The sequence below is a fragment of the Crotalus tigris genome, unplaced genomic scaffold, assembly GCF_016545835.1.
Source record: "Crotalus tigris isolate CLP2741 ecotype Arizona unplaced genomic scaffold, ASM1654583v1 scf7180000017668.6805642782:7212621, whole genome shotgun sequence".
NCBI lineage: Eukaryota > Metazoa > Chordata > Lepidosauria > Squamata > Viperidae > Crotalus > Crotalus tigris.
In genome coordinates this window covers 683,189-709,003 of record NW_024096554.1, presented here as the reverse complement: position 1 = coordinate 709,003, position 25,815 = coordinate 683,189, and the positions used below count along the sequence as shown (strand labels likewise).

General features: G+C 36.5%; 1 protein-coding gene across 4 annotated transcripts in view; it reads left to right on the top strand.

Moving 5' to 3' along the window:
- FOSL2 (FOS like 2, AP-1 transcription factor subunit) overlaps positions 1 to 23,986 on the top strand; it is a 28,605-nt gene extending 4,619 nt beyond the window's left edge. For 2 of the 4 annotated variants that reach the window (XM_039337056.1, XM_039337055.1), the window contains exons 2-5: positions 5,379 to 5,464; positions 12,140 to 12,394; positions 15,369 to 15,476; positions 16,783 to 23,986. In XM_039337056.1, coding sequence (XP_039192990.1) covers positions 12,155 to 12,394; positions 15,369 to 15,476; positions 16,783 to 17,292 — 858 coding nt within the window. In that variant the 5' untranslated portion in view covers positions 5,379 to 5,464; positions 12,140 to 12,154 and the 3' untranslated portion in view covers positions 17,293 to 23,986. The remainder of the gene's footprint in view (positions 1 to 5,378; positions 5,465 to 12,139; positions 12,395 to 15,368; positions 15,477 to 16,782) is intronic. The other 2 variants (XM_039337053.1, XM_039337054.1) reach the window with 1 other exon arrangement.
- Positions 23,987 to 25,815: the final 1,829 nt, after the last annotated feature.

The window sequence follows — 25,815 nt, the reverse complement described above, 5'->3', positions numbered from 1 at the left end:
ACATTTACTTTCCAAAATGGGCTTAATGTTAGTGTTATTAACTTGATTTATAATTTACCTTAACTCAGGTTGTCGAACTAGACATTATATGCACAAAGCAAAATGGCTTTTTCCATTCAAAATCCCATGTAGGATTGCATATTTATTTTTTAATTTCAATATGTTAATGATGGCAGAGGTTTTGTATGTTTTTGTAAATGCAGCTCAGCACTTTCTTTATAATCCCATCTAATAAATAGCCAGCTACAAACCCAATTTACTGAAAAAAGCATTTTTGCAATGGATTGTAAATAATTTGTTATATCGAAAAAATGTAAAGCAAGAAGAAAATGTTTTTTCTAGATTAGGCACAGTATATTACTGTCTTTATTGCTGTATTGCAAGTTAGTGGAATCTGTCAGGTGAATTCTACTTATTAAAATATGGATTTTCTTTCTCTCTTCTTTGCAGCTCTTCTCTTTTATTCTAGCTGGGATCATTTTCCCTTCCATAAATTCTAATGCTGTTTCGTGAAGTGTTTCAATCTGCTGAAATGCTGTTTGAATGATACAGTCATTTCCATAGGCAAAATACAATACACACACACCCCTGAATACCTCCTATCCTTTCAAAGGAATCAATTCAATTTGGTTTCTACATTTTTTTAAACAGTTTTTCCCAGAAGGAATTGGAATGTACTTTTTTTGTATCTGCTTTATCTTCAGGCAAACAAGAAAGGGCAATTACTGTTTTCCTTTGGTATTCAGACATTCCTTGGCTTGTTGGTATTTATTGTTGATTGGGTTTTGAGTTTCAAAAAGCAAGTTCTTACAGGGCCTGAGCAATCTGGCTACATTTTTGGGATACTTTTTTTTGGTCAGTGTCTGGTCTTCAATGATGTCAGAACTTAAAGAATGAGGAATATTTCCTGTTGGGAGTGAAGTCTGATGGCCAGTTTGTTCCCTGCCTTTTTTCTCTCTCAATTTGCATTTCTCTCTTTATTCCTCCCCCCCCCCCCCGCAGCTGCCTTTTCATTATAGGCAAAAATTATGGCTTCTGAGAAAGGCATTGCACAATCTCAGTTACACAAACTTATGATATTTCATAACATGTTTACTTACATCAGTTGTCTTTGTCCCCCCCCCATGGCTTTCTTATTACTTGTGCAGTAAAGCGGCAGCATGAAGAATAAAGCATTATTTTTACAATAAGCTGCAGGCCCTTTTTTTTTTTTTTTTTGCATAATTGCCCTGTGTTAAACTTTGCTAGTAATTCCAGTCTGCAGGATTCCATACATCAAAGAGGTTTTTTTTTTCTTTTTTACCAGAAATGACTCTCTCTGTGCCTAGCTCCATAGCAAAGACACCTCTTTGGTGCCCTCTTTTGGCTAATCCAAATAGATTTCCAAAGATTATAGACAATGGAAAGGAGTAATTTACACTATGTGTGTGGAATGGGTGAATTACTTGCTTCAAATGTACAGCATATTAAAAATACCCATGTGGTTCAAATTATTGCTTTCTCATTATGTATGTACATTTTTGCCTCAAAGTTTCATCTCTTCTGAATTTTTTTTCAGAATTTTTTTCCATCTATACCTATTATAAAATGTGCTCTCTGGGACTGGAATTGTTTCAGGTGCCTTTAGCTTGCTGATTTGTGAAGATTAGGATAGTGCTCTTCAGATGACTGGTCAAGTAGCCAACCAATTCTGGTGTCCTCATTTGCCCACTATCTTTTAGTAGTCTTTTCAATTTATTCGATGTGATGAAAGAAGCCCAATCTGCTTCAGCCTTTCATATCAAGTATATATGACCATACTTCTACCAATATTTCTTATAAAATTTCAATTGCAGAGTCAACAACTTCATTCACTACAACAGTGCGTACTGCCCTTAATCTTAGCCAAAAGGCCAAGAAGTGATCCATTTGCTAAATCCTTTGCACAGTTAGAGGTCCTGAATTAACCTTGTTTTGTGCCTTCAGTGTTTGTTGTGATAATTGTAGCTCCATTCTAAGTATTTTTTAAAAGCGTGATGGAAATTTTATAAAGAAACAAAGAACAGCTTGATCCGAAAAGGGTGTGGTGTACACACCTGTTATGTTTCAGATTAAATAAAGACATGGCAGTCATGTCGGAATAGATGCATATATGGTTTACGTCTGATAATTCAAAGAGAATATGAGAGTTTCTGTGGTGTCTTTTGCTTTGATTCTTACTGATGTTTCGGATTAAGCATAAATCTGATCTTCAACTCAAGAATTAATGTTTCATAAAGTTCTTACTTTATGTCAGGTGCCTGACAAGAGAAAAAAGTGTATTGAATTCACTCTCCCTCATCATAGTATGTATGCGCATGTGCATAGAGAGGTGCACATAACCAGTTTCAGATTAGCTAAGCAAACAAAATAACTTATAACAAGCAAACTCTGAATCAATCCTGTCTCAAAATCTTTCTGCTTGATTGAAGGTTCTCTTGTCACTAGGGGTATTCCTATTTGCAAGGGAATGATGTCTATATCTAAAATGTCAATATACAAGGCCATAGCCGTAGTTGCAAAGAAAATTGTATCTAAGCCACTTCGCTGATTTTTTATCCCACAGTCATTTGGGAGATGTTTATTTCTGAGTCCTCATATAACTAATTTAGATGACCTATATGATAGGTAGGAACTCCTCCCTTAACATTTGACATCATATGATAGTGTTTCCTTGATGGCTCTTAATCCCTCTTTCATTCTTGTCCAACTCAGTGCCATTCAGATGGGTTGAAATTAAGTAGGGTAAAAACACTCAAGTTCAGCTCTATCTCTGTTGACTTGGCACACCTATCCATGCTGTTTCCTTGACAATAGTATGGAGATGATTTATTATTGATTTCTTCTAGGATATTGATAATTTCCAGCAAAATTCTGTGGATGTAGTATACTTGGACTTCAGTAAGACATTTGATAAGATAGACCACAACCTACTTCTTGTCAGCTAGAAAAAGGTGGAATAGACAACATCACCACCAGATGGATCTGTAGCTGCCTGGCAAACCGTACTCAACGAGTAGTCCTCAACGGCACTCCATCCTCATGGAAAGAAGTAAGCAGTGGGGTACCACAAAGTTCCGTCTTAGACCCAGTACTCTTCAATATCTTCATAAATGACTTAGATGAGGGAATTGAAGGGGAACTCATCAGATTTGCAGATGACACCAAACTGGCAGGAGTAGCCAACACCCCAGAAGACAAACTCAGGATCCAAAAAGATCTTGATAAACTTGAATAATGGGCCCTGTCCAACAAAATGAGTTTCAGTGTGGAGAAAAGCAAAGTCTTACATTTAGGCAGGAAAAATCAAAAGTACAAGTACAGACTGGGTGAGACCTGGCTTAAAAACAGTAACTGTGAGAGGGACCTTGGAGTCCTAGTGGACGATCACTTGATCATGAGCCAGCAGTATGCAGCAGCAGCCAAAAAAGCTAATACAATCCTGGGTTGTATAAACAGAGGCATAGAATCAAGATCACGTGAAGTATTAATACTGCTTTATAAAACCCTAGTAAGACCACACCTGGAATACTGCAGCCAATTTTGGTCACCATATCACAAAAAAGATGTCGAGAGTTTGGAAAAAAATCAGAGAAGAGAAACTAAGATGATCAAAGGCCTGGAGACTAATACATGCGAAGAACAGGGGGTCACGTTATTCACCAAAGCACCAGAGGGCAGGACAAGAAACAATGATTGGAAACTGACCAAAGAGAGAAGCAACCTAGACTTAAGGAGAAACTTCCTGACAGTGAGGACAATTAACCAGTGGAACAGCTTGCCTCCAGAAATCATGGGCACTCCATCACTGGAGATTTTTAATAAGAGGCTAGGCACTTGTCTGAGAAGGTATAGGTTCTCCTGTTTAAGCGGGGGGCTGGACTGGAAGACCTCCAAGGTCCCTTCCAGCTCTATTCTATAATAATTGATTTGATTTCACCAATTGAGCCTACAGCCTTGGCTTTATTTAACCTCCAAGTCTTGGCAAAGTCTGCTAGAATCTTAAAATTCTCAATCTGGGGATTAGGAAGTATTATTTAGCTTTTGAATAATTTATAGTTTAAATTGGGTATGGTTGGATTTGTAGTTTTTATGTATTGAAATTAAAGTACTTTAAACTTTTTTTGGATGTATGTATAGTGGATTGATGTTAATTTAATTTGTATATTTTTTTTGTTTCTTTAACCCTGTATTCAGCTCTGGGAAGGAGGGGGGAGGGTTATGGGGTGGGAGGGGGGGTATTTTATTGTAAAAAGTTTATAAAAATTTTCAATAAAAAAAAAATTCTTAATCTGCTGGATTTGATTACGGTATGTACCAGTAAGTTGGTGTTAACTCTTAGCGACCACACCTTATTTTGTCTGTGACAATCTTTCCTAACTTGTTCTTTTAGGGCTTCAAATTGTGTATCCATCAATATTGCAGCTGAGCCCATGCACCTTGTTACTGATTGTCCTCTTCTTATCTTTCCTTCTACCTTTCTCAGCCTTACATCCTTCTGTAGAGAGCCATATTCTCATATAATTGGGTAGATTGAGCCTGGTTATTTGTGCCTTGAGTGAAAAATTTGGCTTGATTTGTTTGATTGGTTGTTTTTCTTAACTGTCCATGGTATTCTCATCAGTCTCGAGTACCAATCCACTGGAGTCTCGGTATATATGGACATCATGATTTTATAATATAACATTGAACAGCAGCATTTAACTCCTAAATATGCTCATTAGGAGGTTCTGAGGAGTATCTTCCTTGTTGATTACAGAGGGATGTTGGTTCAGAGGGTAGCAAAACTGAGTATTTCAAGCTGAAATCCATTGTTAATGTAGACATCTGCTTTACAGTGGGCCTTTTTCCTTCTTTTGTAAATCCTACCCCCGTCCCGCTTTTAACTACTATTCTAAGATGTTAACCTTTCCAAGCAAGTTGTGAGGATGAGGACGTGCAATTGCTGTCTGTTTTCTATCGCCACTGCCTTCTCTCCTTGTTCCCCTGCTCTCTTGTTTATGTTGCATCATTCTAGAAAATAAATGTTTGTTTTTCTCCTTTGATCACATACCTTCATTCTTAAGACTATTTCCATCTTCGCAGATTATCCTCAAGGCACAAATTCTGAATCAGTAGTACACCTTAGTTTGGATTCTGCAGGACAGATCTCCTGTTTTTGTTTAGTTAGCTAGTTTATTTTAATGTCATATCTATCAAAACAGTGGGGATAATTTTCATATACTGCAAATACTTTTAGTTAATGGGTTTAAAAACCCCATGCTGGGGCATGATGGGCCTGTAAACCTAATCCAACAATTGTCTCCTCGTTGCAGAAAAGTATTCCTTCTACTTTTTTTTTTTTTTTTTGTCTCCTTCAGGGGCTGCCAGTTGTTTTCTTTTTCCTCCATTGCCTCAACTTTTGGTGCCAGCAAAAGTTCCAGATTTACTATGAAAACAAAACAAGGTGGACTAGTATTCCTTTAAATTTTTTATATATATGCACACAAATGTACACACATTTTTGAAATAAATTATTACCTAGTGTCTTTTTATAAGATCCTGCTTTGTTTTGTCTAGACAGTGAAAAACCTTCAGGGATTTTTTTTCTGATCTGAATCCCAAAACACTTTTTATGGGATATTATTAAAGTATAAGGCACATAAATCTGCTTCAGCTGGAGGCATCTTTACATTCTGCTTTTAAAACCATCTTATTTGAGACTCCAGATCAGACCTATAGACCACAGCAGTACTTTAACTGGTATCAGAGCTTAAAATTCCATGCCATATTGGTGGAACAGGCTCCTGTGAAACAACTTTTTTGTTTTTACATTTGTTTGCCATATTTCCACATATATCTTCTTTTTTTCATTTTCCATCAGCTTGGAATATACCAGAAAAATAAATATCAGTTATTGGCTGATAAATACTTATTTATCATTAACTGATAAAGCAATAAGTAGGAAAAGTTAGGTATATTGGAATAATCTAAAACTCTCTTAGGGTCTCTTTTTTTAAATGCTAATAAGTGCTATACTACAAATATTGTTATTGGTATTGTTAAGCTTTTTTTTTTTTTTTTAGAAGAAAAGAAAAATGGCCTGAAATTGAGCTGGATTCTTGATGACTGTATGAAATGCAGCCATTCAGCTTTCTTGGGAATAGTATAGAAGTTTTTGCTGTAGTTTTCTTTCAGGATGTTTTTGGATTTCCCAGTCCAGCCTACAAACCTGTGATTCTCTAGTAGTTTCCTCCCTCAGCAGGTTTAGTCCTACTTAATTTACAAGCTGGTGGCATTCAGATTCTTCCAGCAACATAAACTTTTCAGTTTTAAATATGAAATGGCTTGCTTAAGATCAGCCTACTTTTTGTCTTCTAGAAAGTCAGGGATATTCCTTACTTCATGCTGGTGTTTCCATAAAGACTACTAGAACTTTGTCATTCTTGTCTTTTGAGCTACTGTTTGGTGTTCTGGGAACATAAACAATTGAGTAGAATATGAGTTACATGTTGGAATTCTCTGGGATGATTGATTAGAAAACACAACTTTTTCCTCATCTCCTCCTCCGTATTTCATAGCTGATCAACAGCCATGAAACAGTACATTTCAACAGTAAAGTTGTAATGAAGAAGGGAAACGCACTCCCTAGGATTTAGATAAGAAAGGGTTAATAAAGCAGCCAATCTAGTGTAGTGTTTCTTAACCTTGGCAAGTTTAGGATGGGTGAATTTCAATCTCAGAATTCTGAGAGTTGAAGTCTCTCCATCTTAAATTTGCCAAGGTCAAGAAACATTGACCTCCTAGACCAAGGGTAGTCAACCTTGCTCTTTTATGACTCGTGGACTTCAACTCCCAGAATTCTGGGAGTTGAAGTCCACGAGTCATAAAAGAGCCAAGGTTGACTACCCCTGTCCTAGACTGTGGTCAGAATCCATCAAAACCCAGGAAACCCAAAGTCTAAACAATCAACCAAGAACAAGCCCATTCCTCCCCCCCCCTCAGATTAGCTTCTGAAAAGGCAGGAGGCCAACTCCATATAGCCCTACTTTTTTCATCTGTCATGCAAAAGCCCCATTTGTTTGTCATAGCAAAATCATACAGTATAATTGCCCTGGCATATGAAAGCAATATCTTTGTTCTTCAAATATTAAAAAAGTTAGACCTAAAGAATGATGTGATGATATTATTCTTTGGATGACAACAAAATCTTGCCTTTTAATAATAACAGTTGTCTCAGTTTGTTTATTTAAAGTATCTGTTACTAATAACACAGGTGTTGTCAAACTGCTACAATAATATACAAAATATACTTGAGTAATCCACTATTCAGAAGTAATTGAATCTACAGAGAGCATCTCTCTGATTTATTTTACTTGTTTTCTCCAATACTTAATAGTTCCTGTTTATGTAATCACTCTTCTACTACATGTTATCAGTAGATTCACAAAATTCTGATTTGTTTGTTTGGTACAACATTTTATTGCATTTTCAATATTTCTGATGCTGCTTGTTTTCCGAAAGCTAAAGTTCTCTGACTAGTTGTAGATCTTTCCTATTGCTGTGGTAAAACACATTGTCACTAGTATGCCCACTGGAGGACTTCTGCACTTTCCCATTACTTGACCAAGTTTTCAGAAATAATATTCTTTAACTCCCAAATGTGTTAATGTATTTGCTTTCATACAGTATTATTTTGGTTTGTCTCTTGTTCTCAATTTTTCGGTACATTTTTTTCAATTAGAGGATGTAGCAAAACCTCTATCTCAGGTGGTTTTGACTTTAAATGTCTGTGAAAGGTTGGGCTGTGAAAGATTTGCCAAAAGACTAATCTGATTTAACTTTTACTTTTTAAACACCCTTTTAACAACATTACCCTTTTTAATATGCCCCTTGGGTATAATAAGATTTGAAGTAGTAAGTAAAATACCCCCTTTTTTGGATATTACTACAGTTATTTTTTACTAAACTTAAGTAAGCACTACTTCCAATCCAGCAGCAATAACATCAGCCAAAATAGAAATCGTTTTATCACCATTATAATATCTCAGAATTAGCAATTTAGTTAAATATTTAAGCTCTGCAAATGCCTTATCTTGTATATCTAACCACTGAAACTCCATTTCTTGCAATAACAGTTATAAAACTGGTCATATTTGCTATGAATTTGAATAAATGTGTAGTCATCTAAAATGTCTTTGTTCTATGGACGATGCATTCCAACAAAAGCTTCAGTTTTACTTTTATCAAATTTTATATTATGGACAGTAAAAATATAGTCCAGATTTATTCTGTTGATCTTTTTAAATTTGCTACATTTAATTTCAGATTTATTTCTGTAAATTTATTCAGAACTGGTTTCATTTTTTTTATCATGCTCTGTAATGATCTCAGTTTTTTTTAATTTTGCTGTATTATTCTCTGATAAACTTCAAAAACTGATGAAATGCCAGATGTCAATATGTAAAAGGTACACTTTAGAAAGTAGGTAAAGAAAAGTGTTTTCTCAAAATATCCTTATTCGTATTCTTTGAACTGAAACAAATTCTAATTTGTTCGCTACTTGATTTTTCCACATTTACTGCAAGATTAACCTGTTGGATCTGCAACTTGGGCTATTTCATCTGTTTTTCCTTATATCTTGGCTCTTAACATAAAAACATGTCTTCCTACAAGCACAAATAATTGGATGGACTGTGGGTTTCATTTAGTAGACTAGTAGTCTGTAAACAACCCAGTACTTGAAATGCAGTTCATTTCTAATATCATCTTCATACCTAAAATCTCTTTTGCAACACAGATAGTTAGCTGAAAATCCCAGTGAGAAACCTTTATCTCTTTATTTGCAAATAATGTCACATCTCCCCACATACTTAATTTCTGCCCAAAGTAAATAAGCAATCATGCATTTGATTTTCTCCCAGAGATTTACTTTACAGTTTAATTTACAAGGTTGTATAAACATTTATAAACAAGACATTGTGTATCTAAATAGTATCTATTTTAAAACTTATCACTTTTATAATGATTTATGTTCAGTGAAACTAATCTGTCCAAATCATTTGAAAAATGAAAGTTGTAGTTCCTGCATACAGTTGCCTTCATAGTAATCTTTTTTTTAGTCCACAACATATACATTTCTTTTATCTGCAACTTCTTACTCTTTATTTTTTTTTACTACTTTGCAACGTCTTACTCCTAGTTTTGCACTGAATGCTGTGTAGAGTGTATAGGGTGTTGGATAAGGAGCAGAGAGGCGAAGAAGGATAGATTACTGTATATACTAACTTGAATTCCTGATTTAAAAAGCAGGATAGATACCTGATAAATAAATAAAAATGATTAAGCTCCCGCATTTTCTACAATCTTCTTCCATATTTCAAGCAAGTCTGAATGCTGCAATAAATATCACAGTGCTGCAAATATTCTTAGCTCCTATCCTTAACAGTGGCATTTGAAGTTATTTAGTTTTTAGTTTCTTTCACTAACTTGGTATCTATAGTGTTATCTGTAGTGTCAAGTTGTTTTTGCATAGTCCAGAGTATACTTAATAGATTTACTGCTATTTTTTTCTGTGCAGAAATATCTACTGTTTGTTTGCTTGTTTTTCTTTCCAGAGTTAAGTCTCAGTCTCTAGGTAATTTGCTTATACTTTACTATCCTGTTTCCACAAACAAAATTGTATTAATAACTTTTCAAACAAACACTCCAGGATTGATTTTTTTTCTTCCTCCTGATGAAACCACATGAAATATGGATGCATTCCATAAATAACCTCCTTTTTTTGGTCCATCATGCTTGAAATGTAAGAATCAAAATTTACAACTTTTGTTTACCCAATTCCTTGTCAAACTGGAAATGTTCAGTGGGTTTTTCCCCAGCAAGACATAGAAATGTTTGAACTTTTCAGTCTTCTTATCTCTATTAACTACACCACACAAATCTTTGCTTTCATGTTTTCCAGTTTTCTGCAACATTATCTTCAAATACCAACTTACCTGGAGCCTTCAGCCAATCCAACCAGTGCAGTCAACCCCAACCATTTCTGTCTTCATATTATGTTTGTTCTTTAGACAAGCATTTAAAAAGCCAGGTCTGGGTAACATGAAAAGATTTCTTTAAATTGGCAGCAGCAACTTATTTAATAACATAGCCATCTTTATTCACGCTATGAGAATTCTGCTGTTAGTGACACATGCCATCAATTTGCTAAAATAATTTATGCTTAATATTCAAAAGTAAACCAGTCATTATTGGGGGGGGGGAGTGTTTGCTTCATGTAAGCACTTTGAAGAGGTTGGTCAAGGCAAGGCATCCCTAATATGTAGGTTTCAGCTTTGAGTGAATTGATTTAATAAAATTCAAGTGTATAAGGCACTTTTATCTATTTAATTGGTTTTTACGATAGTACTGTACATTTAAGCTGTAATCCAAGAAGATCAGTTGGTGCATTTATTTCACATAAATTGTTGGCTAGTCATCTGCAAATGTATTATGCCCAGTGCTAAAGAGGAAACAAAGGTGTTTTCAGTTTAACTGTCGCTCTCACTTCTGGATTCTTTTAAATAAATAATTGGCTGCTCCAATATATAAAATGGAAAATAGAAGTGTGTAGTATTTAATGGGTCTAGACTCTAGAGATTTATGCTATATTGTTTCCCTTTCAAATATTTAAGGATTTTATATTTAAAAAGATTCATACAAAATAAAAATCTACCCAAATATACTGATATATAATAATGGAAAATAAATTGTATGTATTCATATCCTAGTATTTAAATCAATACTAACAGCTAGGACCATAAAAAGCTTGCTCCAGTACATGGCAGAAAAGGTAGATAATGGGTATTCTTCCTAATACTTTAAGATTAATTCAAACAATGAATCACAGCAATGTTTAGAATGATGAATATCATCTTCCCAAATCATTAAAGTATTACTTCTATATGAGAATTGGAAATACTGTCTCTTTCAATATTTTAAATAATTTACATATTTGTATATGTAATATGATTATACTGTATATCTTGATCACATCTGAAGCTATAAAATTAGGTGTATTAACATTACAAGATCAACTTTCAAAGAATAATTCCCTTTGAACATCTTCTAGCTTAACTGTTGAAGCATCAGAAGTATGTCATATAAGAGTTAGAGTTGAAGATGGAGAAAGATACAATTGTACTGTATTTAAAAATGGGAAGCAAATTCATTTACAGGTAGTCCTTGAACTTATAACCGTAATTGAAACAGGTATTTCAGTCATTATGTAGTTGTTAAACAGGTCAACATGTAGACCAGACCTGATTTGATTATCATTTTTACCACGGTTATTAAGTGAATGACCTGGTTAAGTGAATCCAGGCTTAAGATAATACAATTGACTTTGCTTGTCTGAGGCTGGGAAGATTGCAAATTGCAATCATGTGATTGCTTGAGGTTGCACCCATTGTAAATGCAAGCCAACTGCCAAATGCCCAAATTGCAATCACGTGACCAACGGTTCTAAGCTTGAGAATGGGTCATAAATCATTTTTCCAGGATCACTGTGACTTTAAGCGAACATTACATGAAATATCATTAGTCTTTTCCAGATAATATTCTTGTTCTCACAGTCTAGAAACGGTGTTGGTCTGGATAACAATGTGCTGAAAAAAAATTAGATCTACATATATGGGGAAAGTATTGCTTTAATTAGCAAGTGCTAAGTTGAAAACAAAGCTCAGAAAAAGAAAGCGTACGGTCATCACTTCAATTAAAATAATATAAAACAAAATCTCACAATGATACTGAAATCATGCAGCAATATGGAAGTGTCTGTTGTCTGATGGAAATCGTACATTGTAATATTGTTGATCCTCAAGAATGAAGTATTTGCTAATTCTTTATTCTTCTAGTAGTACAAAGCATTTTCTTTGGATACTAAGGTCCTGAATTAATCCCTGGCATCTCCAGTTAAAAGTACTTTTCAGAGTCCTCTATTCCAGTTCATGTATAACCGCTTTCAGCAAGGATGCTCAAATGAATTAGGTGCACATCATTTTTATTTGGTGGAAAATCAGTGCATGTAATTGTGCCAGAGTTCTTTGACATCCTGTGTTTTCATTTAAATAAGTTGCTGACTTCTCTCTGTGTCTTCTAGAAATTCCGGGTCGATATGCCAGGATCGAGCAACACATTTATTCCTACTCTCAACGCGATAACCACCAGCCAAGACTTACAGTGGATGGTTCAGCCCACTGTGATAACCTCCATGCCAAGTGCCTACTCTCGCTCGCATCCCTACAGCCATGCATTGCCCAATCTGTCTTCAATTACTGGACACACAGCCCTACAAAGGCCTGGTGTTATTAAAACCATTGGGACCACCGTGGGCAGGAGGAGAAGAGATGAGCAGGTAGCTCCACTATTTAAAATAACTAGCGGAATGGACTTTATATTGAATGCAATGTTTCTAAGTCTGTGCTTTAAATGTTTGTGGCAACTGACAATAGATTTATGGATTACCTGAATCTAGCTTGAAGGAATACTGACTTCAGTATAAGAAAGTCTCTGCAAACCATAGCTTACTAGCTTACATTTTGGTGTGAGATCTTCAATTGGTCCCAGGATTTTCCAGTGAAGGAATCTTGAATAACAAAGCTGGGAAGATTTGTAGAGTTAAGGTAGAAAGTTGACACCGATCAGGACTGACAGCTTTCAGCAAGCTAAATTATTAGCCCAATCTGATGTGATACCTCTGCTTACGTTTTCATTTGCGTTAATATTTTAATAGTGTCTCCTTCAGTGATCGTTTCACTGGAATGTATGGATTCCAAAAGCATTGGAAAGGTTCACTATCTCATTTTCATTGCAACTAAATTATTGGTTGTAACTCTCGTGTAAGAGGCTTAAGATAATACAAAATGCCATTCTTTGTTGTCTGGTGGACAACTATGCAGTAACTTCTCAAGTAAAGGGAATCCAAGAACCTTGTATTGTTGAATAATTATCAGGAATTCTGAACAAAATGTAAGCTTGAAAATCACTAAATGGATACTAAAATGAGACGTATTGGTGCATGACAACATTCATCCAATATTGTTAAATGTTATGGACTAATATTTAACTTTTTAAAAACTTTCTGTATTTATAGATTTGCATAACTAAGAACTAAAAATTTAGGGAGATGGAAATATAATATGAGGCTGCTAGTTAAGGCAGTAGCCCCGTATTTCTCTCTAATGGGTAGTTCCATCCTAAGAACATAAGGACTATTTCCCTGGAAATGCCCAAAGCATGCCAAGCAGTCCTTCCCACAGTAGCCAGCTGTATTCCTCTGGATAATCCATAAGTAGGCAAGAGGTAATAGCAATCTCCTGCTCTTCCTGAGCAACTAATTTAGAGATAAATATATATGTGAACTTGAAGGTAACACATTACTCATTATACTATGGCATAATGTGGTTTCTATGCCTCTGGTTTAGTGTGTTGTGCAAACCCACCCATTATGGCATAAAGATATGTACAAAAACCAGGCCACAATGGCAAATTTAAACAATGTTTAAAATAAGGCCAGGCTTAGCATGATGGCTGAGTGCTGTCCTAACTGTTACAGCTAGTCATTATCGAGAGACAATGTGCAGTGATGAAGTTGTTGGACTAGACGCAAGACAATCCATGTTATAGTCAACCCTTAGTCACAGAAACTTATATCCTATATCATAAACAGTCTGTTGTTGGGAAAATAGAAGAAAACACTGTATCACTTTCAGTTCTTGTATGAAAAGTAAGATAGACATCAAATAAATAAAAATGGCATTCTCCATTATTGATCTAGTCCCATTTTAAAGCCATTAAGGCTCAGAATTTGTGTGATTTTGATTTTTCAATTTACATAATTCTCAACATAGTTGACAACTATGAATGCTATGATTCAAAGAATCTGGAACCTGAGTAGATGGGTGGAGTGTTGCAAAGCTCTGCCTCTTTGATTGCAACACTGCATCCACCTTCACATTTTGATTTCCCCCCTCACCCCTGCTCATCTGCAGTGGACCTGGCTGGACCTTGTCTATTCAGGCATAAGGAGAAAGAAGGCTCAGAGACTTAACAATGTAGCTGAAAGTAGGATAAAACCCAGTCCCATGGGTGCCATTCAAGTATTTTGCACTGGAGTCATGTTTCTTATTTCCAGTTTGCTGTTAAGACTCAACCAAGACATTTATAGAATTAAATGCTTGACTAGAATAAGAAAACATTTGAGTGGCTAATTCCTGTTTCATTATAACAGATAGTTAAATATAGTTAGGAAACTGAAGTGGTTTTGAGATAACTGTTATCTCTGCCACATATGCAGGTGGGAGGAGAGGGTAGAGAAGTTACTAGTTACAGTCCACCCAAAAAACATTAATTCTCCTCTCTAGGCTGTGTGTGGGCATAATGAAACACACTATATACCCTCCATGACATTTATCTCCTGTTGCTTAAGGGCTGCCTGATGATGTAGGGTCTTATCTTTAAAAGTCAGAGGTAGGAGAAGAAAAGACTGAATGGCAGCTCATTTGATTTGATTTGATTTGATTTGATTAGGGCCATTCCAGTTTGTCCAGCTCCCTGGACCTTGGCTTCTGACCTTCCAGTTAATGACTGTTGTCCTAGGAGAAGAAGCACATAGATTTTTCTGAAGAAAAACTTGCAACATCTTCCTATACTCTTACCTCACAAACCACCCACATTGCGAAACCACAGAGAGGCTTCTATCTTTGCATTCAGCCTTAATTGCAGATTCATTGTTTTCTTGCCCAATCTTTCTGTGGCTTCTCAGTTCTTGTGCTCTCCCCCATCTTGCTATCACTTTTTCTTTCTCCTCAGTGGCTCCAGTGCTATATTATATCAAAGCCCTGATGAGAGTATCTTGATGTGAGAAAGAATGTTTTCTCAGAGCCCCTAGATCCAAAATTGCATTATTCAGCTAGTAAAATGATACGCTTTTGAAGCAACTGTCTTATTTTCACCAGTCTTCAGGCCTTAATTGCTACCACTTTCCAGGTTAGTATAGTGTTTTAGGTTAAGAGGTTGGGCAGAAATTGGGGAGACACAAATTCAAGTTCATCTTGAGTCATGGAAGTTCACTGGGTGAACTTGGGCCAGTCACACATACTCACTTAACTCACCTTACAAATTGGTTGTTGTGGGAAAAAATGGAGGGAGGGAGGGTTATGGACACACTGCCTTGAATTCCTGAAGGGAAAGGAGGATATAAATCAGTTGAACAATAAATGAAAGGTAAAAAATAAACCATGGGTTCATCAGTTGAATCATATTTCTCATTGATTCATCCCTCGAACTATCAGCTTGAATTAATGTTTTATTCATTTGCTTATCTACAGTTATCACCTGAAGAAGAAGAGAAGCGAAGAATTAGAAGAGAAAGGAACAAACTAGCAGCAGCTAAATGCCGTAACAGGCGCCGAGAGCTGACTGAGAAACTCCAGGCAGTATGTATTTTGAACAAATCTCCTCTTTTCTTGTTATGTCCTTTGTTTTTTGTAAGACAAAATGAAATCTTGTTGAATTGAGCTCAACAGACAGTGACTTTGTGGACAAACTGTAATCACTTTCTTGAAAACAATATTGATATAGTTTCCCATCGATGTCTTTTGTTTTTGACTTTCCATTCTACCCTATAGTCTTGGGATTTCTCAATAGCCTCCTGGCCAAGTGCTAAAATAGGCCTTCCTCTGCCCATGAAGCCAGATAACTTTGTAAATAGGGCATATAATCTGATTTTGTGGCTACACAATACAACATGATCTAACATTTTATTGATTTTTGTTGGGTATGATGACATTTCTAAAACTCTAAAGGCTCGTGCTGCTGATATTGAGAGCTGCTTCTAGAGATTCTTGCCATAGTTGGTTGATTTTTGGTACATGGTGGAAATTTTGGGGGAAAAGAAAAAAATTATTCTAGATCTAAATGGTTCTTCAAAAGTTACATATCCAGTGCCTTTATTAGGGAATAGGGAAAGTGCTGGGAATTGGTTAACAAAAGGAGAAGAGCAAAGTAATATAGCTGTATGAATAGTGATCTACCCACTTTTCCTCATTTTGCTTATACCAGATAATCATACAAGTATGGTGGAATAAACACTTGTAGGTGTTAAAAAAATCACCTAAGATACAAAAAAAAAGCAAATGCCTATACAGTATTTCCTTCTGCTTTTCTTCATGACCAGCAAAAGAACTACAATTATCTCAAACCTGTTTTGCATACATATCTTTTTGGATATCATAATTTTGCTGAAAGAATGCATCTGTGCTCAGTTACAGGTAAATTGTGGTTACACCTTTACTTGTAAGGTTAATGAGAGCATTAATCTTGCAATCATTCCAATTTTTACCTATTAAATTAATACAAATTTATCAAAGCAGTCAGTAGGGGTACATGGACAACAGCCAGTCCTTGATAGAGTCTTATGGTGACAAGTACTTTATCGTAAATAAAGCACATTTGGGGAAGGAGTTTAAATTTTGAATATGAATATCAATGTAGTGAATTTTTGTCAGAAAAGATTTTGTGTTTCAAACCTGCTTTCAGATTTCTATCTATCCTTTAAATGGCCAGCAGTCAGTCCTTAGGCAGTTAACAGAATCACTCAGAGGACCTAGTCTATCCCCCTTAACTGTTGCCAGTATGTATTCTGTGACAGTTGCTAAAAGTGAAGTGAAGCCTATTTATCTTGGAATGCTAGTTGCTGTTGCTCTTTTTCTTGCTGACCACCTCTTTATCTTGGATCTACAGGAAACCGAGGAGCTGGAAGAGGAGAAATCAGTGCTGCAAAAGGAGATTGCTGAACTAGAGAAAGAGAAGGAGAAGCTGAAATTCATGTTAATGGCTCACAGCCCCATGTGCAAGATCAGTCCTGAGGGCCATCGAACCCCTCCACCTCATAACCTCCAGGCCCTGCGGACTGGAATGAGTGGTCCTGTGGTGGTGAAGCAAGAGCCTGTGGAGGAAGAGATCCCTTCTTCCTCTTCAGATCCTGAAAAAGGGCAGAGATCTGTCATTAAGCCCATCAGCATTGTTGGGGGGTTTTATGGAGAAGAACCACTCAACACACCCATTGTGGTGACTTCAACTCCTGCTGTCACCCCTGGAACATCCAACTTGGTCTTCACCTACCCCAGCGTGCTGGACCAGGAGTCACCCCTCTCCCCATCAGAATCCTGTTCCAAAGCTCACCGGAGGAGTAGCAGCAGTGGGGATCAGTCATCTGATTCCTTGAACTCTCCAACCCTGCTGGCGCTGTAACCCTTTAGCCACCACTCCACCCAGTTACTCTTGGGGGGGAAAGCCCCAACTCAAGATCAGAGACAGCACAATGGCATTCAAGCACAAGGCCAACAAGAGCCAGGAAAGGAAATGATGTTGCTCCAGATATTTCCTTAGACAGGAAGACTAGAACAAATGAAAGCTATATCAGTCTGGAGTTGGCAAGCGGCAGTCACAATCCCAGGACCCAATGGTGAGAGGTTTTCCCTCATTCACCAATTACTGCAGTGGATGTAACCATCCATAAAATTGCTAGACGTTTTTCCTGTTAGGCTGATGAATGGACTGTCTGACCTGGCTCCTTCTCCTGCGCTAAGTAGTACATTCCAGTTAGTTGATCTAATTTGGGCCTTAACATTTTCTTGATTTTTGTTGGATACCATGACATTTCGAAAACTCTAAAGGCTTACTGAACCACTGCTGATACTGAGAGCTGCCTCCCAGGAATTTTTGCCATATTGGGTGGCTTTTGGTACATGGTGGAAGTTTGGGGGGGGGAATAGGGAAATTTATTACAGGTCCAAATGGTTCTTCAAAAGTTACACATCCAGTGTCTTCATTGGGGAATGGGGAAAGTGATGGGAAACTGGTTAACAAAAAGAGAAGAGTCTCCTTGAAGACGATAGAGAACAGTGCACTGTTTGTGTCTACAAAGGCTGTATTTGCAACATACCTTCGTCAGTGGGCCAGGACTGGTGCCAAGAGGGCTGGGGAAATGCCAGAGTGGGTTTCCACTAAGCCTTTGTCTCTGGCATGATGTCTTCTGTAATTAGTGTTTGTCAAATCTGTTGCAGGACCCTATGTTTTCTTTCCTTTTGGCTGCCAGCCACTTTGGGTGTGATGCAGCTTCCTCTGAAGTATGCCTGAATCACATGCTGGTGCTGTTTCTCAAACAAAGCTACCAGCTTCCAGGTTGTGGACTGTTGCCTTTGCCCAGTGCTGCCATTCTTCTGGCTGATCAGGAAAGGGGATTAATTTGAGGAAGAATGTGCAAGATGCTCCCTTGGAGAAATTTTCCCCTTTGGTTAAATTTTGCTCATCAGGACCTGGCCAGGGTTATGTGTATTGCTTTCTGGTGGTCTCAAGCCAAATTAGTCCTTTTTTCTGGTCCTGGAGACAATTGAAGAAAAATGGATTCTGCACTTTGCCTCCTGCTGCACTTGGTTTCCAATTCTTAACTAAATATGGCTCATAAAAAAAAACCCTGTGCTCACTACTGAAAAAGGCAGCATGTTTCACTTATGTACATCCCCTATAGTGCCAAGCATTAATGCAACTGTACTCAAAGAATATGCAGATTTTAGTGGGGATATCACAGATAAATTGGAGAGAGGTTTGTTAGATCGTCTTCTGGAAGAAGACAGTTTTACTTTAAAACCTATTCTTTACAAAACACCTGATATAGCTCAAGTTAATGACAAGCATATTCATGATTGGTTCTGCTTTGATTTTCTTTTATGTGATCTGCTAGGCAAGGAAGCTGATGGATTTTTTTTACCCCGTTTGCTCTTCAGAGATCAGCTTCTTGACTTTGGGCAGGATCTTTTTCAAGCCACGTTAACTCCTGCGGCGAGCATTTTTGCCTCTCTTCAAGCTTTGCCTTAACAGCTGGGAAACTGTAGTCTGGATTCAAAGTGTTTCCGTTGACATCAATGATCACATTCCTGTTTATTTTTAATGCATCTGGATCACAGCCATACTTAAGAATGTAATGCTAGGCTATTTGATCAGAGTTCCTAGCCAATGAAGTTTTTAGAATGATCTAGATTATGTTTTTTCCCCCTAATAAGAGAAGAAAGATTCAGTGACCTGAATGAATTCCAGAGAATTTGAGTACTGTAAAGGTAGTGTTTGATTCAAGTGGAGCTCAGTTCTTGGTGATTTCGTGGATATGCTTATGTCATTTTTTTTTGGGACAACGATAGTGGCTTGCCTTCTTCAATGATATTTTTGGACTCCTCCCTAATCCACAAACTGGGATTCCCTAAAGGTCTCTGAAATACTAACTAGATCCAAAACAAACTCCGCTTAGCTTCTAAGCTCAGAAATAACTGATGAGGTTCCATTATCTTTTTTTGCCTATGCTTGTCATAGGGGAAAAAAATCTAGATTATTTCTGGCTATTGGTAGTACATCTAACCGCTAAACGTACTCTAGATATTACTTAACACTATCAAGTTTCTATTTACAGCAATAAAAGCCAAACATTTGCTTTATAGGGAAAAAGGGTGCGCAAACTGATTTTTCTAGCTATTATCTCCTATAGCAGATTCTGTGTTTATTGAAATAATTTAAACCAGCCGTCCCAATTTATGCTCCATGTGCAACACCACAGTCTGAGCCAAAAGTCATGATTGGTGAACAAGATTTTTTCTGTAAACACATTGAGCTGTATCATGTTGAGGAAGGCTGGTCTAAAGTCAGAATAAAAAGTTGTCTGGAACTGCTTTTATATGCATATGATAAGAATGTTGTATTGCTCAAAATTCAGATTCAGAGCCTCTCTTGTTTGGTATTTTAAGGAGGATTCTGATCATAATGGGATGGGAAAACCAGCATCTTGTCACTAGTGTCAAAAGGAACTGCTCAATATATTTATGTGAGAAGTAAAGAGCCAGTGCTTCTCTGCCTTAGTGTTTCAGAAATAAAATTGTCATAGTTCATTTAGCACAAATTCCATCTTAGAAATTAATGGAAAACTAAAAGATAAATAAAATTAAATAATTTGACCTGCAATCTCAGAAGTTACATGATTATTGGCAGAAGAGGACAATATTCTGTGAAAATTCTCATTCTATTAACGTTGTGCCAGTAGCAAACTTAGGCATTCAGTTGCATGTTTAATCTATGACCTTGCCATCATTCCGCAGATAAAACTGCAGCTAATATGTGCTTTTCAAAAAATGTTGCTCCAGAAAACCTGGAGAATTGAAGAAAATACCTGAATAGTTGATCCTTTTTTGCTAATTCCATGAAGCAGGAGATGATGGTGCTGAGATCAGTCAGATAGAAAGTAGGCGGAGTTTAGGGAAGAATTCCCTTAAAAATATTTCAAGCTTGGCTGAAGGAAACAGCAATCTTACAGGATGCTTCTAGATATCTAGACTTCTACAATTGGTTCTGATTGTGATTGTGATCTCAGATCTCTCCAGATAGGTTGCTTCTTGTTTCATTTTTGTGTGTTCCAGTTGGATGATGGTTCCTGGAACCTAGCAGAAGTAGCTTTATATTTGGTCCATTCAATCTTGTTACTTCAAGCAGGGTGAAGTAAACGAGGCCATTATGCCCTTCCAGTAAGTAGTGTCTTTGTGACTAGTACTTTTGGTCAGCCTTGTACAATTGCTTCATTATTGTGTTCAGATTGAGCATTGTCGTGTTTTGGGTAGTTGAATCCAGCTTCCATTTCAGTTTTGGCTTTTCTTTGGCATCTTTTTAAATATGCACATTTATACATTTGAAATGGCATATTTGCATCTTTCCTTCTGCCTCACAGGTGTAAATGCTGTACAGTATTTGCATGGCACAAACTCTTTTGTGTTTTGGCTTTTTCTTCCAGAAGCTTGTGGTCTGTGGATCAATTGACAGAGGCCCATGTTTTATAATTGTCCCAACCCCCTGTAGGTGACGCAGTAGTGGGAATTATTTAGCCTCTTGAGAGCAATATATGATGGCATCTCGCACATGGCTGGTGGTGATAAGTAACATCTCAGTTCTAGTTTTCTGTGGTATAAAATTCTATGAGTAACACGCTTGTGCGTGAAGTCCTAATAACGGCTTTTGTGCAATAAAGCAAACCTGAGAAGTTTTGTAGAATACATTGCATCTAAATCTTTTACAATCTATAGGGTTTATACAAAATTTGCAATATTTAAGTCTCTGATCTGGCAATGTTTTGCCCAACTACGTTAAGACTTATATGCATGCCTTGATAGAAAGCAATTCCTATTCTTGCAGTATTTTGGAGAAAACTGCATTTTTTCCAGAGAAAAAGTCTATTTGTCTCCCAACACTAATGCATTTTTTTCTCTTTAAATTCTTGCTTCTTACCCATTCCAGTTCTAATGTTTATACTTGACTTTTTCTTTCCATTAGAACACAATCCAGCAAACTCTTTGCTTTGCAGCTTCTTTTAATTTCAACCTGCTTTTTGACCTGATGATACAGATAGGGGTGATGTAGTCACTGGGTTTGATGAATTTTGCTTATTAAATCATCAGAATACATATGATATAACAAGACCTGAGGTCATCATATCAGTATCAATGGATTTTTTTTAAAAAAAACCTATCCTTAATTGTTTTATTTAATTGATTCACTAAGTTCCTTTGAACTTAGCAGTATGCTGCTCCACCCAATCAAAAACACTCATTATTTCTTATTTATTGGCAAGCAAACATTTTTTGTGTTGGCTACAATAAATCTGCCCACCATTAATTAAACAAGTTGTTCCTATTTTTTATGCCAAAATGAAATTAATTAGAGAGGGTCAAATATTGTAAAAGAGGATGAAAGTGATAGCATGTCTTTGCCTTTTTTATATAGATATATAATGTTTACATTGTTTTCTTTGCCACAGATCTGGATTTGAAAAAGAACTTTTCTTACAGATTTTTAAAATCCTGATTTTTCTTTTTTAAATAAAAATAATTACACATGGTAATGGTAAGGGTTAATAATTTCTCCTCTTCCCTTTGTATAATTTTTCCATGAATTCCTTTGGTGCTTCACTTTGGTTCTCATTGTTGTTTTGTTCAAATCTGCATGAATATCTATTCTGTTTAGAAATGGTTTACTAATCTCAATTTCATGATCTTTTCATTCATGAGAATTGTTGTTTTCTTGGGCGGTGGGGTCATTAAGCCATAAGTATCTCTCTGTGCAATAAACACTAGGCAAGTGCTTTCAAAAAAGATTGGTATTTCAGTCACAATGCGCTTTGTAGGCAAAAGTTTCCAGGGCTTTTCTAAGTAGGGCTGCCTCAATTGCTGAATGAAGCAGACTTATCATAACTCACTTTCTGTTTCTTCCAAAAATCAGTGGTTCCTACGATCATGTTCAATATTCCATTTAGGTCACATTTTTGCATATCAGTATAATCCTAGTGCGTGTTTTATTCCACTTCATTAAAAATCCATTCTGCAGGAGAAAGATCTAAAATGGGCAAGCAGAATATGATTTAATTCCCACAGCAAGAGTAAAAATTATGCCCTTCCATTACATCCATTGGTTTGTGTGAATTGGGCTTTTTTTAATTAATAGCAAAGAATGTTGATGTGATTCCATATTCAGACTGGTGGAATAGATTGTCTAACGCTGCTCTTGGCATATACAAATAGAATATCATGGCAAAAAAATGGGAAATCTGCAAGAACACCAAATTGTACATAATTTACCTATTTTTTAATTATAGAAAACAAAACCAGAAGAACTGAAGGAAGTAAGTAGTTATTATGTCTTTCTGTGCAAATCTCATGAGATTAATAAGAATCATGAGGATTAGGAGAAATGGAGGGGGGGCACGAGAAGCTCCAAAACTTACCTAAGAGGGAAGGGATTCTCTTATATAAAATGTACAAAGAAATGGTTTCTAAAGATGAATTTTCAATCTTCTTCAAATTATAAGATAGAACAAGAAAATTCTCAGTAAAAGACAATTTTTCTGTCCTAAAATGGTTCTGCTTCCTTTCTACTCCTGAATTTTAATACTGTTCTGATTCTTTTGTGGCTGTTTTGATGTACAAAAACCAGAATTATGTGTTGAAAACAGACACTTGGTCTGTCTCAGTGAGCAGATAAATGTTGTGCATGTGTATAGATTCTACTGTGTAGTCCCAATAAATATTGGTAAGAAAAAGTGCATTTTCATTAGCACAGTAAATTGATGATATAAAATGAAAGAATGCTTTAGGATCAAAGGGCCCGATTCTCTCTTCGTTTATATGACTGTGATCTTAAATGCATTCACCTTAGATGTATGTACACCAGTGTTAAAATTGGTAGAGAAAATTGTTTCAGTGATTTGATTTTTCCCATCATATATACAAATCCATAGAGATCTTTATTTTTTTTTCCACGCATCCAAAATTTTGCTTTTCTTTTCCCCCAACATGGGGTGAAATAAGTTTGGATAGGAGTGTGATTTAAATTGGGAGCCCTTTTCTGAATGTCTGTGTAAGAACTCTCGTTGGCAGAGATGCTTGCCGGGGAGGTCATCTTAATTCTTTTTCTTGTAATGCAGGCCTACAATATTTGCACTAAAATTACAAAAATAATGGTATGGAGGTGGTTTAAAGAAAGGTTGCTGCTATGAAAGAAAAAAACTTAAAATAATGGCCATGCTTTTACAGATTTAATGTAGTACCATTTCGTAAAATGAAATCAAACTATAGATGGAAAAGAATGAAGGTTTTATATGTATGTGTGTGTATAAAATTATAATTATTATTTTCTACTTTCTCTTGCTGTTCATTTCCACATCCCATTTGATTCTATTCTGTGTTCTTTCATTGCTACTTTTGTGATTGTGTTCATTAACCCCATCCCCAAGTTTAACACATGTAAATGATGCTTTCATGGCACTGCGGACACCTTTTTTTGTTTGTATAGTGAGATCTAACTGGAGTTCTCTCTCTTCAGTTGAATTCATTAAAAAAAATTCTTTGTTATGACCAACTGAATGTTTACATTTTCCTTCTCTCAAGAATGACTAAGGTTCCCAGTTGCTTCTTGGTGTGGCAATTCAGAGGGCGGTTTTCGTCAAATGAAGGAGGAATCCCTGAAATTCAGAACCTGGGATGATTTGAGATGCTAGGTACCCACACTCTTATGTATGACAACACCTCACCCATATTTCTGCCTTTCTGTGCAGAATAGACAGAGTATAAAAAGGTGTTGGCCTCATAATGGTTACAGTATATGCACAAAGAAGGCATCCCTGCAATCATAAAAGTTTTAAAAATGTGATGCATGGTGAAAGAATTGAGTACTCTTTACAAGTCTGTTTGCATATCCAACATTTTCTCCTAAATAGACAACCTTGCATTTTGAATGGCTGCACAGGAATGAGACAATCAACAAGTGTCTATTTTTAGGCCACTTGGACATTTTTCTGCTGCGTAGCTTTTAAAGGCACTAGAATCTAGAATAGTTCCTCTCAATTCTAGGATTAAACACTTATGTTCATGTGCACTCATACACACACACATCCATGACAATTGGAAGGATGCAGGATTATTTTTTCTTGGGAAAAAAAAAGCTTGGACAGCTGGGAATAAAGTTGCTATCTTACACAAATCATTTCTGTGACTCCTTGATATCTGCAGAATTGTTTTGCAGAAATCTGGTTTATTTCTAGAGTGTAGAGACAAAGTGCTCATCATTCTAGATAAAGCACATTTCTCTGAAATTCTTTCTCTGCAGTTTTTAAAGATTGAATGGATGGATGCCATATGAGACTAAAAAAAAAAGTCAGTGGATGACTTGTAGCATCCGGTATGTACATTTGTATAACATTCCTTCAGAGGTTAACTGCTGTGCCTAATTGTTGGAAGCTGAAAGATTGTCGGTGAACAGTACTGTATGTGGAAAATCAGTAATAATACAGCAATAACATTTCTTACTCTGAAAAGTTCTTTTTAATCTTTCCCTTTCATCCCCTCCCGCCCTCTCCTACAGTGATCTGATTGTCATTTGGGGAGGGAAAATGAAGGCTAGCCATAGCCCAATGAGCAGCATTGCAGTAATTATTTCCATCCATTAGAATTCTTCATGACAATTCAGCAAAGCAAGTAGCATAGCCAGGTACCCAACCCAATTTCCTTTGTGGCTTTAAGAAAGTGTTTAGATACTATGGCCCTTTCCCCGCTTTTCTTCCCGACGATTGGGAAGGAATAGAGGAGCTAACTAACTCAATTTAACTTAATTTTGTTGGCTCTCCTATGGCTTCTACTAGGCCTGAATTGATATGTTGGTGATAGGAAAACAGATGATTGGAAAGCCTGTCAGCATTACCATGTTTATCAAAGGAAAGCTTGGAGACTGTATGGACAATGGCTTGGCCCTGGTAATGACTCTCAGGAAACTCATTTTTGATACAAGTGCTGCTCTTGTGCCTGGCAAATGACATTAGAAAAGGAGCAGCTGGCCACAGAACATAGTGTTGCTACTAAATTTTTTAAATGCAATAAGCACTTTAGCCCCTATTAAAAATGCTTCTCAAAACTCTCAGAGGATGTCCAGGTGCCTTGTACATACTGTATGGCCTCATTCCAGATGAAGCAGAAATTGATGCCATTTCTAGTCCAGTTGTTTTTGACCATTTGGGTAATACAGGAAAAAAAAAACTTTCTATATACTTAGTAGATTGCTTGATACCAAATCAAGCAAGTGATTTATTTAATATTGTCTGGCAGCAAGAGGTGCAACATACTTTACCTGCTCTTTTTTAAAAAAACAGTGATTTTAATACAGTGAAAGAAATCACCAAACGTAGTCATACATCCC